Source organism: Gnatocerus cornutus, chromosome 2, assembly GCF_029298725.1.
Source record: "Gnatocerus cornutus isolate USDA-ARS CGAHR chromosome 2, icGnaCorn1.1, whole genome shotgun sequence".
NCBI classification, from domain to species: domain Eukaryota; kingdom Metazoa; phylum Arthropoda; class Insecta; order Coleoptera; family Tenebrionidae; genus Gnatocerus; species Gnatocerus cornutus.
In genome coordinates, this window is record NC_142234.1 from 8,625,147 (window position 1) to 8,639,384 (window position 14,238).

The 14,238-nt window shown below is 35.3% G+C and overlaps 6 protein-coding genes and 1 pseudogene across 7 annotated transcripts; 3 read left to right on the forward strand and 4 right to left on the reverse strand.

The window, feature by feature from the left end:
* Positions 1-2,509: 2,509 nt before the first annotated feature.
* mRpL52 (mitochondrial ribosomal protein L52) lies at positions 2,510-3,107 on the reverse strand. Its single transcript, XM_088030148.1, has 2 exons — positions 2,986-3,107; positions 2,510-2,933 (listed from the first exon to the last, which is right to left on the reverse strand). The coding sequence occupies exons 1-2, from the start codon at positions 3,023-3,025 to the stop codon at positions 2,557-2,559; spliced, it is 417 nt and encodes a 138-aa protein (XP_087886274.1). The 5' UTR covers positions 3,026-3,107; the 3' UTR covers positions 2,510-2,556.
* A 251-nt stretch (positions 3,108-3,358) lies between these two features.
* Positions 3,359-4,460, reverse strand: LOC148178647 (deoxynucleoside kinase pseudogene; annotated as a pseudogene).
* Positions 4,461-4,471: 11 nt separating this feature from the next.
* On the forward strand, positions 4,472-6,186 carry Fitm (acyl-coenzyme A diphosphatase Fitm). The gene has a single exon (XM_088029980.1). The coding sequence runs from the start codon at positions 4,606-4,608 to the stop codon at positions 5,704-5,706; it is 1,101 nt and encodes a 366-aa protein (XP_087886106.1). The 5' UTR covers positions 4,472-4,605; the 3' UTR covers positions 5,707-6,186.
* Positions 6,187-6,366: 180 nt separating this feature from the next.
* On the reverse strand, positions 6,367-10,538 carry Gdap1 (ganglioside induced differentiation associated protein 1). 2 transcript variants are annotated; one of them, XM_088029979.1, is made up of 5 exons: positions 10,133-10,538; positions 7,382-7,757; positions 7,133-7,333; positions 6,841-7,082; positions 6,367-6,462 (listed from the first exon to the last, which is right to left on the reverse strand). In XM_088029979.1, exons 1-5 carry the CDS (start codon positions 10,376-10,378, stop codon positions 6,451-6,453), a joined length of 1,077 nt encoding a protein of 358 aa, XP_087886105.1. In that variant the 5' UTR covers positions 10,379-10,538; the 3' UTR covers positions 6,367-6,450. The 2 variants fall into 2 exon arrangements, with proteins under 2 accessions (XP_087886105.1, XP_087886103.1); XM_088029977.1 differs by lacking the exon at positions 6,367-6,462 and having other exon boundaries at positions 6,651-7,082.
* Positions 10,539-11,049: 511 nt separating this feature from the next.
* LOC148178650 (dehydrogenase/reductase SDR family member 4-like) lies at positions 11,050-12,368 on the forward strand. Its single transcript, XM_088029981.1, has 6 exons — positions 11,050-11,318; positions 11,362-11,614; positions 11,662-11,808; positions 11,861-11,995; positions 12,044-12,099; positions 12,148-12,368. The coding sequence occupies exons 1-6, from the start codon at positions 11,248-11,250 to the stop codon at positions 12,260-12,262; spliced, it is 777 nt and encodes a 258-aa protein (XP_087886107.1). The 5' UTR covers positions 11,050-11,247; the 3' UTR covers positions 12,263-12,368.
* Positions 12,369-12,451: 83 nt separating this feature from the next.
* On the forward strand, positions 12,452-13,495 carry LOC148178651 (dehydrogenase/reductase SDR family member 4-like). Its single transcript, XM_088029982.1, has 6 exons — positions 12,452-12,540; positions 12,585-12,837; positions 12,883-13,038; positions 13,086-13,220; positions 13,274-13,329; positions 13,381-13,495. The coding sequence occupies exons 1-6, from the start codon at positions 12,482-12,484 to the stop codon at positions 13,493-13,495; spliced, it is 774 nt and encodes a 257-aa protein (XP_087886108.1). The 5' UTR covers positions 12,452-12,481.
* Tcs5 (TP53 regulating kinase) lies at positions 13,348-14,215 on the reverse strand. The gene has a single exon (XM_088029983.1). The coding sequence runs from the start codon at positions 14,186-14,188 to the stop codon at positions 13,502-13,504; it is 687 nt and encodes a 228-aa protein (XP_087886109.1). The 5' UTR covers positions 14,189-14,215; the 3' UTR covers positions 13,348-13,501.
* Positions 14,216-14,238: the final 23 nt, after the last annotated feature.

Genomic DNA, 14,238 nt, shown 5'->3' on the forward strand with positions numbered 1-14,238 from the left:
TTGAGTTTACCATCAATTATGACTTTTTTGTGATGTTTTGCAAAATTGTGACGCGATTTCATTTTTGGGCGACTTTGAGCTCAGTCTAAAAGAAACTAATTTTTTCAGGTAAAAACTTGATGAACTGTGATCGTTAGAAAAAAATTAACCTTGCGACAAGCAAAGTTAAAGAGATCACTTTTTTTCTAATGAATAAACAGAAACACATTTAAACTAAGGTCATTTTATTGACATGAAAATATTAAAAGTTATACAAGTTATACAATATACATACCTATTTAACACTCAGTTTGACACATAAGTTAAAAAAAACTACGTGCATTAAAGTTGTCAACCAAATAGAAAACATCCAATTAAAAATATTTGACGGTGGAAATTGTACTTAACAAAACGCAGTTTATAATGCATTTTTCCATTTTAATTTTCTTCCATTAAAAAAGTTTTTATGATATGAGCTATTATCCTGAACGGAACGACTATTATTAATTTAGGTCAATGATGTCTAATATTTTAAGTTAAAATAATTTTCAAAAGACAAATATGTTGAAATTAAACGGTGCCAGACGGTGAATAGTTTATTATATAAGAAGGAACAACACGGAAAGATAATTATTCAAAGTACATACTTTGACAGTACATTCAACTAACTTTGTTTTTTTAACATACTAAAAGAAGGCCCTGCGATCCAGTCGCCAACTAATAAAAATAACTATTCTAACAAAATACCACGTGCATTATTTTGCTAAAAGCAGCTCAAATAGTGTTAACGACAACAAAAGTGTTTTAATATAAAGCTTCTCTTTAGATTTTGTGTGGTACTTTTTCACTAAAGCTTAATTAAATCCCAAATAAGATAATTTTCTGCTACTTTTATAAATAAATTGAACGCTTTGAGAAAACTGATGCTTGATTGTCTGTAAAACTCAAATCTATGTATAGAACATTGTTACAAAATACACAGAAAAATATTTAATGATATAGATTCCATGAAATCTCCATGAAGGAAAGGTAAGTAGAAAAGCGGTCAGAAATGTCAAGTCAATTAGAGCAGATTTAAAAACATATCGTAACAAAAGATAGGAAAACCACGGTAAAAAACTGTATTTAGATTATTGCTTGTTTAGTTTACATTTATCTATACCTTTTGTAAAATTTTAAGTTGCAACTCAAATTGAATTAGTGCGACTTTCAAACTATAATTGAAATAAAGTATAAACCTGCTTGGGGGTAACAAGCAAAATCGAAGTGATCATTTTGTTCTAATAAATAAACATATTCAAATTATATAATATCACGTTCTTAATGTAGAAAAAAGTATAAATCTTTATATGAAGAGAAATTTTCAACACAAAGCTCGCCCAATTAAATATTTTCCCAATTCTGGTCTTATATTATTAAGCCAGATGTTTACAGAGTAATTTACGTTTCGCCAAACAATTCGTGATCCTGCTACTAACGCCTAAGTTGAATCCAGGGCATTCCAATTTCAACCAATTTAATCTTAAATCGGAATAATTTATTAGGTATATTCCCTACAATTAACAAATTTTACTTGAAGATTTGAAAAACACTTTTAAACCCGGCGCATCCATCATTTTATATTAAAAATAAAAATTAGATAATATTTGTTATTTTGCGACACGATTTTTTTCCAATAAATAATATCGTTTTTTTCATACGCGGTGAAGACTTTCTTGGAGCGTTTTAAACAATTCTACTCAGCAAACGCGCAAGAGAAAATTGAATAAGAAACTGAAGAAATGAATATGTATTTGTTTCCGTTCTTGGAAAATTGGCAAGCTAAATTGTAATAATAGAAACTTCGTAACACTAGTAACAGTTGCACTTAAATTCGTTAATTTACTGAATTTTAAGTCTATTAAAATTGTGAGCAAGAAAAAGAGATGAATTTTAAAAAGTTACCACCAAGAATTTTACGTGGCTAAAAAATCTTTTGACAATCAAAGCATTAAAAGTTTTATTATTATTAAATATATTAACTGAGCTAATGTGAACCAGCTCCTGCTCAGATAAGAAAAAACTCGGATAATTCGAAGGACTGTTTGAAATAAAAAATAATACACGAAAAATCAACTTATTGTTTTTATTTGTTTTACCTACAATTGGCAAAAATTTCAAAACTTCTAAAATTATGTCGATTTCATTGTCTTCATTGACTGAGCTCTACCAGTTTCATCGCAAATATAGATTTGCATCCATACACAAAACTGCAATTCCAAAAACAATCAAGACACCAGACCAAATATGGCGTTTTTTGTATAAATTGTTCATTTTATGAAAAAACTCAGATAAAATTCCGGATTAGATCGGATAACGCAAAGGAATTCAAAACCATCAGTTGCTCGAATAACGGGGAGACTCGAATAACCGAAACTCTGATGGATAATCGAGAGTCTACTGTACACCTATTTTTCGCAAATTTAAACTGCCTTGCTGACAATTTGAATTTTTTTTATTATTCAAAGACAAAAAAATAAACAACAGTCAGTGAACATTGAAACCTTTTACTTCTAAGCATGTACATTTTGCTATAAACTAATGTGTTTCACTATTTTTCTTCTTTTTCAACAACGCAATTCCTTTTGGCTTTAATTTACTATCAAGAATATGTTGCCTCCTATCTGCCTCCTCCTGCAATAATTTTTCATGTCTGTCCACCGCAAAATCTATTTCTCCCGTCAGTTTAATAATTTGATCAGCTATTTGTTGTTGATGAACAATTCTTTTCATTTGTCCTATACCATAAGGCGTGGGTCTTCCATCTAAGAACGAATAATCAGGACTATCAGTTAATACTCCTTCTGTGTTAGGATTCAAAGGAAGCCCCTTGTTCTTTCTCCATCGCTGATTGAGATGAAATCTTATCTCTTTGGAGACAGGTTTACGGCCATGAAATAACCTCTTTGTTAAAACTAAAATAAGTAAATTTTATAAATCGTTCAGAGTTCATTTCACAGGACTTACTTTGAGTTAAATGTGATTGTAATAAAGTTTTTTGCCACATTTTTAGGTTGACAATTAACTCATAAAAAGTTAGGTTGGAAACTTAGATGACACTATTTGTAGGACGTTATCTATTGAAAAATTAATTTAAAATATTTAAAAAAGATTTCAGACGAATTTGGTCTTATTACTTGAATAATTTTTGATAGCAAAAAAGTATTACTAATCTGTGTAAAAACAAACAAGCATACAAACTTAAAATCCTCTACTAAGGATAGGACGTGTCGCAAATGACCACATGATTTAAATTTATAAATAATTTTAGCTCAGATTTTAGTAACAAATGTTTATTTGAAATTTTCAGGGACAATGATATATAAATATTTGTTCAAAATTATTATAAATTAATAAAGTGTACTGACCAGCTTGTAAAATTACAAAATTATTAAATACACAACCTCAAACGTCATTTACAACTTAAATCACAAACATTTTTGGCCCAGGTGAAATGCATCATAAACTAATGTTTACTTCTTAAATTACGTTGACAAAAACTCTTTAAAGCTTGCACTAAAGTGAGACCTTGTTATTAAGAATCTGGTCTTCAAATTTTATATATTCCCCTCCTATAACCTCCAAATCCACATTTGCATCAATGGTGAAAACAGGTGCAGGGCATTCATATAACGTCTTACGTTGCAACCAGTCCTCATGTAACTCGTGCAAACTTTTTACATACTCAAATGGAACCTTTCTTTCTTCAGCTCGATCTCTTTTTTGAATTCTTTCATAAACCACTTCAGGGTCTGTTCTTAAATACACAATTAAATCAACTCCGACATTGCGGTCTTGTTTGATCCACTTAAACCATTCATCAATTACAGTAAATTCTGGGAGCGACATGAGCCCATCACGTTTCAGCTTTTCCACAAAACAGTATCTAGCGCTGTATAGAGATCTTTCTAACAATCGGTAGTGAGTGCTGATTTTCCGAGTATGGGCTTCCAGCAATGTTAATTGAACATAGGACTGAAAGGAAAAACTGTACTTCTTTGGATCATTGTACATCAAATCTAATAGATTGTGACCCTGGCAGTTGCGCCACTTTTCTAAAGGTTCAGAGAAAACAGTGACGTTACCCAACTTCTCGAGATGTCTAAGGAATGTAGACTTCCCACTGCCGATGTTACCTTCCACGGCGATGGTGCAAGAGGACCCCACAAGACTTTTTCGCATTGTTGAGAGAAATCTTCGTATTAACATGATGTCAGTGAGTAACCAAGCCGCAGACATTTATGGGGGCTCACTGAATCCACACCAAACTGGCTATACGTCGCAGCCAATTCTTAAGCGCAAAATTTGTCCGAAAACTCTGCTCGGTTATGTTTTTTATCACATTGTATCATATTGTGCAATTTGGTTTGTGTGGTTGGCAATGAAATTAAAATTCATCAGTTCAAAGGTCAAACTTTAGTGTCACCCGATGAGTGCAAAGTGTTTTTAATGTTTAAATTCATCAAACTGAACTTAAATTGCATTTATAGTGAAATTATAAGTGATTTTGGAATAATTTAATTTATTTTTCTTCGCGGCTAACTTCACATTACGTCATACACGTCACTTTGACATTTCCATGTCATCATGGCGACGAAACGTCGCCCTCTTCATCAAAAATTAAATTTTCGCCCCCCAACGAGTGACAACAACCTGGAGTTCCGCGGAACGAAACCAACATGTGAGCCCACATCAATAAAAGAGACAATGCTTTTGATGGTGTTGTACTTATGTAAAAAATCTCTCTTTTTCGACACTAACCTCAAAGTGGCGATCTACCTCGGAACTCTATTTTTATTATCGCTAATAGCAGACGTAGCCCCCATACCTAAAATGTACTTATCACGCTCCGACAACGTTTTCAATAAATTTTTCGTGAAGTTCGCGTGGGGCTGGAATTTACTGCTCCTCGTTCCATTTGTTGGGTTGACTACTTACATCTATTGCTGCGGTCAGAAGCAACGAATACTGAAGCACCATTTCCTGCGAATATGTGTGGCGACGTTCTTTTGGTGGTTTTGGACCACATTGTTTAATGTGATTGAGGCGTCGTTTGGCCGATGCGGCCATCGCCAGTTCAACACCAAGGGCACATGTCTCCAAGCAGGTCATCTCTGGAATGGCTTCGACGTTTCCGGACACACCTTCATCCTCATCTATGGAAGTCTTTTGCTTATAGAAGAAACAAGAAGTATAGAAAATTGGGACAGCATTAAAGAACACTTGAGGTTAGAAAAACATCACAGGGACTATAGAGACCCCTCACAAAATCTCAACCCGTTGCGAAACTTATCCAACGATGAAATGCGGGACTTGCAAGAAAATTACAAAAAATACACGCCGTACATACGGGGACTTTTCATCGCAATTACGATATTCCAACTAATGTGGGACGTTATGTTAGTCTGTACAATGCTATACTATCATATCATGATAGAGAAGTTCTTGGGCGGTATTTTAGCCATCCTTACATGGTTCTTCACGTACCGAATTTGGTACACACATCCCAAATTGTTCCCAAAGCTTCCAGGGCAGGGTGTTTTTAAATATATAAAAAAGAAGGGGGAAGCTCCGGCGCAACCACGTCGAAGAACGGGTAGTATAGTAAACGGAAGGGGGCCACTCTTCATGGGGCGACCCATTTATACACAACAGGAAGGGACACAAGAGGATACGAGCTCCGGGTGATTGGGCGATTTTGTGTAATTAATTGTGGGTTTTGCTCTTGTTATTAAGGTACAAATTTTAATGATATTGTGACTGAAATATTTTTTGTACGTACTCTGGATTGTTGCTACTATAAATGACAAAATAAAGCTTTTCCAGCCGTGCTGGACTTTCGACAATCTGTGATCATAATCAGTAAAAATCATTTTTATAAAATAAGAATGTCATTGAAATTTTTAATCAAATTTTGTGTTTGTGGAGGTATCTTATTGGTAATTTATTTAAGTATTTATGTATTGTCAATGTAATGTCTGTTTACTGGGTTGTTGATAATTTTATTTTCTGTTATTATGTTATTTTTTGTATAATTGTATATTTTAGTCATCGGCAACGTGTTCTTTACTGGGTTGTTAAATCAATTTTTTGTTGGTAAATTATACGTAAGATTTGATGCTTTTGTTATCAGTAGGTGCTCATAATTCTTAATAAATAAAAAATACACCATCACAGACAAATGCTTTATTTTATAACATATTCCAGGAGAAAGTGGAAAAACTGTCCATTTCTAAGGCGTTGCTGGATGCAAAAAGAAGTGGTTACAAAATGGTTGGCAGTTTTCATTTTTTTGATATTCCAAAATAAATTGATACTACATACATAATTTTCAAGCAATTAAAGATCTTCTAGTTCTTAAACGAAACGTTGTACGAAAGAAAGAACTGCAAAAACCCGCTTCTCTTGCTGATCTCAATGATTGCCGCTCCTTTACGAAACACCCTGTATAACAAAATACGAAAATAAATAAACAAAATTTTCTTTCGGTCCATTCATTGCAAATAATTTAAACATTAATAAAACACGTAAAATTATAATTAGATGAGTTGTTTGTTTTTACCGTTAAAATTATAAGTTTTACTGTATTATTTTTGTGAGTACTGAGTTGAAATATTAGAAAAACACAAATCCTCAAAGAAATTATTTAATTCCGTTACTGAGTAATAATAACAAATGAACCGCAACTATCAATATAAAAATATTTATAACCACCTATCGATCCGAAACTCAAAAACACAATTCACTGACTCGTACAGTGACTTAAGCAAATTTCTTGGCGATGATAGACCCGCCTACAATCAACGCCACTGCTGCCATTACCCCTATTAAAATGGGTGCTTGTGCCATCAGAATCGTTTTTATCAGCACAAAAGTCCCTGGAACGGTCTTCTTGAACGAATCCCTCGATTTGGCTCTTTCGTAATATTTTTCGATACAAGGCCTTTTCCCTGACGCCCAAAATATATGTTCGAGACCCAACTGACTAATTCTTACGAGTAAAATTGTCAACTCTACATCAGCGATTGTAAACCTACTCGAACATAACCACCAGTCTTGTTTATCTAGAACACAAACAATAAGTGAAGACATAATTAAAAAACTAAACAGTTACCGCCTGTATGTTTGCTTAGCTCCGCCTCTACCTCATCTAAAATCACATGTATTTGATCTAACACCTCTAAAAAGTTCTTCTCTACAATCAACTTCTCGTATTTTTCTTCACGACTTTCCGCTTTCTTTAGCAAGATTTCACGATGTTGTGGATTTTTCTCAGCGTATTCTCGTAGCGTTTTTCCTCCATTTTTCTCAGCATCTGTAACAACGAGGTTACATTCTCACCTTTTGTTTAAATCCAACTTACTGGCCAGCGCTTTTCGAATCGGCCCATAGAACGGAACTTTCGGGTTCTTGAGTAGATGTTGATTTAGCATCGCGCCAGTGGTAAGCATGCCTTCGGGAGCTTGCTGGAGGACGTGACGGAAATGGGTGACTTTCTGACGGATTTCTGGGCCTTGGTCCATGGGAATAAGTCTGGGAGTATCGCCGTTACTAAAGTTGTCTTCGAGGTAATCGATAATTCTTGCAGAATCGGGGATGATTTTACCGGTGTCTTGAAGAACGGGGACTTCACCACGGGGGTTTAAATAGAGGAACCATGGTTGATACTGCTCGCTTTTAATTAGGTTGACGATTTTGCTGTCGAAGGCCAGGTTCTTCTCGTGGAGGGCCATCACGACCTGGAGAAAATCACAGACTTAAATCGTCATAAAAATAAATCTAGAAGACTTTTATGGAGCTGTTCCGATTCCATATTTAAAAGATTGATTCTCTGCATCGTTCAGTCAGATAATTTCACACATACTTTGAAACGGAAATTTCACCGCTTCGGCGTGTTTGATCTTGTTTTTTTCCAAAGTGGCTTTTTCTGTAGATGCTTTTGTCGGCTCCGTCTGGTAAGTAAGCCGCCAGTACTTTTGTCTTTCATTTAAAAAAAATATCGGTTTTTGTGATCTTGTTTTTCTACCAAAGTAGTTTTCTCTGTTGCCATTTTTCTGGTAGCTACCTGTCCGTTTGATACACCGCATATATTTTTATGACATTGCTATCAATGCTCACACCCGCTGTTTATATTGTTTATCAGAGAACTTATTAATTACAGGTAGCTATGAGATTTCTATCTATATCTAAACCCTCAAAGCCTTTAATCTAGTTGTGATTTAAAAAAAAAACTGAGATTAAATTAGATCTATAAATAAATTATTACAGATTTCAAGGATTGGGGTTTAGCTACTACATTGCGATTTCTGATAAGTGTCTGACTTATATTTCTGCATACCAAAACCACAAATATTGAGTACGTACACCTCAGCTTTGAAAACAATATTTACAAAAATTATAAGCAAAAGTCGATTTATCATGTCATCACGGTTTGGAGTGCAGAGTCAATATTTGGAAACATAAAAACATTGATTGATAAACTGTGGTATTCGATGATAATAATAAGTATTGTTGAAAAAATGCAAACCATCTCAAAGATACGACAAACACATGTAGATAGAAATCTCTAATCGATTTTGAATTGCTCTCAGTTTATTTCGATCACCGTAATAACGAAAAAATTCATTCAAGGCGCCCTGTGTTTGTCTGATGGCTGCTAAACCATTCGAGATCCACAAATAGTTAATCGTATCAGTGTAGCATGTAGATACTCACATAATCCAGATAAACAAAAGCATGACTGCTAAGGTCTGGTACAACAATAGAATATTTTTTATTAATTCGATTATAGAATGCATGTTATCAAATGATAATAATTAATATAAAAAGATGAAGGGCACTGTAATTTTACATTTTTCTGCTCACGATAAAGACGTGAGCAACGAGTGTTTTGTTTATATTTTTACTTTTACAATTAGAGTTATTTTCGTTTTGGCCGGTAAATTTGAAACACGCATGTTGTGGAATGTTAGGGTTACACTTTTCACTTTCTAAAGAACACGAGTAGGAATCGTATACAAATTTACATGTCATTCAAAAGAAACAAAGTGAGAGTAGCGAAATTTCTATTCTCTCTTGTGTTTACAGCAATAACAACTTTACACCGTTTGAAAAAAATGTGATGTAAATAAAATGGTGCTTACTTACAACTTACAACAGAAGTGTAATTGTAACCTTGAGTTTTCAAAAATTAAATAGTATTACATACTTATGAAAGAAAATTGGCTTATAAAGGAGTATTTTATAAACTGCTAACAAAGTTCAACTTTACAAGCTTAAACGAAAAAAAAATGAAATTCGTGACTTTGACTTCAATAAAACAAAATATAACAAAGATTAAAATATAATTTTCTCCATGAATACATTTAAACTAATAAGCATCTTTTTCTTTATAAATAACTGGATCCAAAAAAATCCAAAGTATTTTAGTGTAGTCTCAAAATGGATAAAGAAAAATCAATAGAAAAAAACGTCTATAAATTTTCCACTGTACCTCAACTTATATCAAACAAATTAGCTGCCACTCAAACCTAAACAAACATTCTGAAACTGTTGCATCAAGTAATATAAAGATAATTATACATTTAGAGACTGATTGTCACTTATAAGATGTAAAATATTTGCCTGAATTTATGGTAAAATTTAATTTAAGCTGGAGAATGTCTTTAACAGAATATTTACTTTAGTCGATTGCCCTAGCTGCTACATATTAATAAACCTAGATCTCGTGTTTAACAATTCACAAACTAGAACATCAAATAAGAAAAGATCCAACAAAAGATCATAAAAACCGCCATTTACGATAATAATAGTTTTTACAACATTTCTCTCAGCCAAACCGTAGTATTTTGCACTTCAGCAATCTACTTAATTGTAATAATAACAATAACAATGAGAAAAAACTGATCCCATGAGCAAGTGAAACCCAAGGTCACTTTTCCAAATCTTCCACTAATTTTACCCTGACCATCTTGCGACCTTAATCCCCAATAAAAAAAGAACAAAAGACCTTTGTAACTAATTGGAAAAATTTCTTTCTTGCATAACATTCGTAAACCCTCCACCAAAAACACCAAACCATACGTCATCATCCACACTCTTGTATCTTCTTTACCTTTTGCGAGTAGAACGAAAATCTATCGTAATACAACAGCAATCCATCAGAAATTTCAATCTTGAACTTTTCTTCATCTTTACTCATACTGACGATGCGATTTTTGGAGGTTGTGGTGCACTTGACGCGATCCACACTCTGGCTAACCTCGTCGGTGGCAGCGGCACAAACCAAAAAAGCCAAGTGTCGTCGTTTACGCAGCGCAAACACGACTGGCAACATATATTTTAATCGTCGATAAAACATCACGTCACCGGCTTCGTAACCGATGAGAAAATTACGAACTTATTGTGATTTCGGAGATTGGATATTTTAAATGCGCCATTCAAGAAGAATTTCGAGTTCGAGGGCGTCGCTGGCGTCGGAGCGACTGCGAAGCGGTGCAGAGTGACGAGGTCAGGGAATCAGCTGATTCTTATGTAAGAGAGTAACAAACTATGGGGGTGGGGACGGCGTCGCGACAAGTTTCTTTAGTTTTCAAAAGTGAAAAGTTAGGTTCTTGAAGTGTTTGAATTCCAAACGAGGCCTGAAATGGGCGTCTTGTGAGATGAATTAGCGCTATCTGGCGGCGTCCTTCAGCTACCAACAGTACCACCTTGAAAGAAACAAAATTTAAATCCCAGGAATCCTTTAAATGAATAAAAAATTCCACCTATATTGAACTTTGTTAACGAAAAATCATTTTTCTATTAGGCATCCCTTCTGTTTATAAAACATTGTAGATAAGGATAAAAACTAGACGATAATTCAATCACGATAACATTGTTTACCTTACAAAAATTCAAATATTAACATATTTCGACCCCCTACAGATTACACAGTTTAAAAGGAACAGAAACCTTTATCTAATGTACCTTGAGAGTCTCTTATCATTTATCATGTATTTTGGGTTGTCTATTCCAGATCTCCTTCCATATTAATTCACCCCCACTTTCCAACCTAAAGCGTAATCCGAGATATTACAATGAATTGTTGTTTTTTGCGATAATATATCAGCGACCTTTACTCAGTATGTCACTTAACTCAACTGAACTATTGACACGTTAGGACCCTAAGCGCTATAATCTATCACTGAAACATAAGTGAAAATCAAATTCAGACGATTACTTGCAGAAATGAGTGCCATCACACCTTCCATCACCCGCCTCGGTGGTAAAATCGCAATCGTGACAGCTTCAACCGATGGGTAAAAAAATAAACATGATTTCCTATACTCACCACTATTCCAGAATTGGATACGCCATCGCAAGGCGTCTCGCTCAAGAAGGGGCCAAAGTCGTCGTCAGCAGCCGCAAACAAAATAACGTGGACTCGGCAGTCAACAGACTCAAATCTGAAGGTTTGAACGTGACAGGACTAGTTTGTCATGTTAGTAAAGAAGACGACAGGAAAAAGCTTTTTGATACTGCCAAACAACTTGGGGGGCTTGATATCCTCGTTTCTAATGCCGCCGTTAATCCATCTGTGGCCCCCGTCTTAGATGTATAAAACAATCTGACTTAAGTCACTACTTAACCTGACTTTTGTAGTGCGATGAAAAATCGTGGGATAAAATTTTTGAGGTCAATGTGAAAGCGTCTTTTCTTTTGGCGAAGGAAGCTTTGCCTCTTCTACGTGAACGGCCGTATGGAAGAATAATTTTCGTGTCTTCTATTGGTGGTTTCCACCCATTTAATGTAAGCTATGATGACTTGTATGTGACTTAAGTCACTTAAAGCTTGGTTTAAGTTACTTGGAGCTTACTGTGTGAGTAAAACGGCGTTGTTTGGCTTGACAAAAGCAGCGGCGTCACATCTCGCTGGGGAAAATATCACAGTTAACGCCCTGGCACCAGGGGTTATTCAAACTAGGTTCTCAGCGGCTGTAAGTAAGTTAACTTTGGAAAATTTCTAATATTGATTTGGATAATAGTTACATGAGGATGAAGGGGCCAAGGAGCAGGCACTGGCCCAAATTCCCATGAATAGGTAAGTTTTTAGACTTAATGGTCGTTTTTTTTTTAAATGATTCTTAAGGTTGGGGCTGCCTCAAGATATAAGTGGAGCCGCTGCATTTTTGGCGTCTGAAGATGCAAGTTACATGACTGGGGAGACACTGATCATTGCAGGGGGGATGCCGTCCAGATTATAATTTTATTCCTTCAGTCTACAAAAAAAAATTGTTTTTAGTAAAAGGTTTGGTGCATGTTTTCATTGTTAATATTGATGTTAAATAGAAATAAGATTTACAAACATTAGATCTGTTTTTCACCTAAAACGTTTTCTATTTTGAGGAATTTATGATCAAAATCTAACCTTAAAACTGTCTAATTTTCGCTTTTCCAAAAATGGGTTGTAACTAACCAGAATAATGAGTTCCCTGGGTCGTCTCTGTGGTAAAATCGCAATAGTAACAGCTTCTACAGATGGGTAAGGATAAGTGAGATCAACGCCACTTTACCCCATTTCTCCAGAATCGGTTTCGCCATAGCACATCGCTTCGCCCAAGAAGGTGCTCATGTCATCATAAGTAGTCGTAAGAAGAACAACGTGGACGCTGCCATCTCTAAATTACAATGTGAAGGCTTCAAAGCCTCCGGTCTTGTCTGTCACGTCGCCAAAGTCGAAGACCGCAAAAAATTATTTGCAGAGGCAAAGTCTCAAGGTGGCTTAGATATTCTCGTTTCAAATGCAGCTGTTAATCCCTCCATGGCCCCTGTCCTGGATGTGCGTAAATGACTTCTTTTACCATAACTGCAACCTTACTTTTAGTGTGATGAAGCTGCTTGGGATAAAATTTTTGAAGTTAATGTCAAGGCCTCGTTCTTGTTAGCTAAAGAAGCGTTACCTTTACTACGGAGTCGAAAAACAGGGCGAATTATATTTACTTCTTCGATTGGGGGATTTCAGCCGGGCGAACCTTTCGAGGTTAGAACGGCGGCCATTTTTGTTACTTAAGTCATTTAAATTTTAAGGACTTGGGAGCATATTCTGTGAGTAAAACGGCTGTTTTGGGGCTCACCAAAGCCGCAGCATGTCAATTAGCGAAGGACAACATCACTGTAAACGCTGTAGCTCCTGGAATAGTTGAAACAAAGTTTTCTAAAGCTGTAAGTCAGAGCACCTTAAACGTTAAGTCATAATAAACGACTTCATTTAATAGCTAGTCGATAATGAAAGCAAGAAGAACAAAGTATTATCCCAGATTCCGTTGGGCAGGTTTAAAAATTAAAATGATTTTATTATAAAAATTTTATTTGTATTTTTCAGGTTAGCACAGCCTGAAGACATCGCTGCTGCGGTAGCTTATTTAGCATCAGACGATGCTAGTTATGTTACAGGAGAAACCATTATAATTGCGGGGGGAATGCCATCAAGACTTTGAATAGAATTACCCAACCATCGTCCGTTTTCGCCCTCTGGCCCGCACGTCTTCGAATTTGGCAAAAACTTCCTTGAATCCTGACTTGTAGGCAGATTTGTACCCTTCCAAAACCCTTTCAAAAATCTCACTGGCCATGTTGTGGGTACTTATAAGTGCCCTTTCTAGAACATACAAGTCCACTCCTTTGTCTTCTGCACTTGACTCCACATGAGACAATCCAAAATCAATGAAAATTAACTCTAAATCTTCAAGTTCTGCATACACAGCCTCATTTTTCTTATTCACAAGCAACATATTTGAAGTAGTAAGGTCCCCATGGATGATATTGTTAGCGTGCATCTTCCCCAATACAGCCCCAATTTTGTGGGCTAATTTAGAAGCCACATTTTCATGTGAACATGAAATAAAATCTTTTACTGCAATACTGTTGTTGAAATATTCCATAAAAATAATGCGTCTATTGAAGTCCACCAAATACAACGCTGGAGTTTTAATTCCGGCATTTTTACAACGAATTATTGAACGGCTTTCGCTTTTTATTCTTTCTTTGGTTAAACTTGCGTCCAAATCAGGATGTCTGTATTTTTTTACGAAGCGTTCTTTGGCAATTGCCGGTTTGCCCAAGTACGTCCCTTTGAAGATTCTACCTTCTGCGCCTTGTTTAAACAATTCGAAGCCTTTCATTTTGTTCATTTTCACTTTAGCAAAAAAGCTAAATTAAAAACACATGTGATGATTGTTAT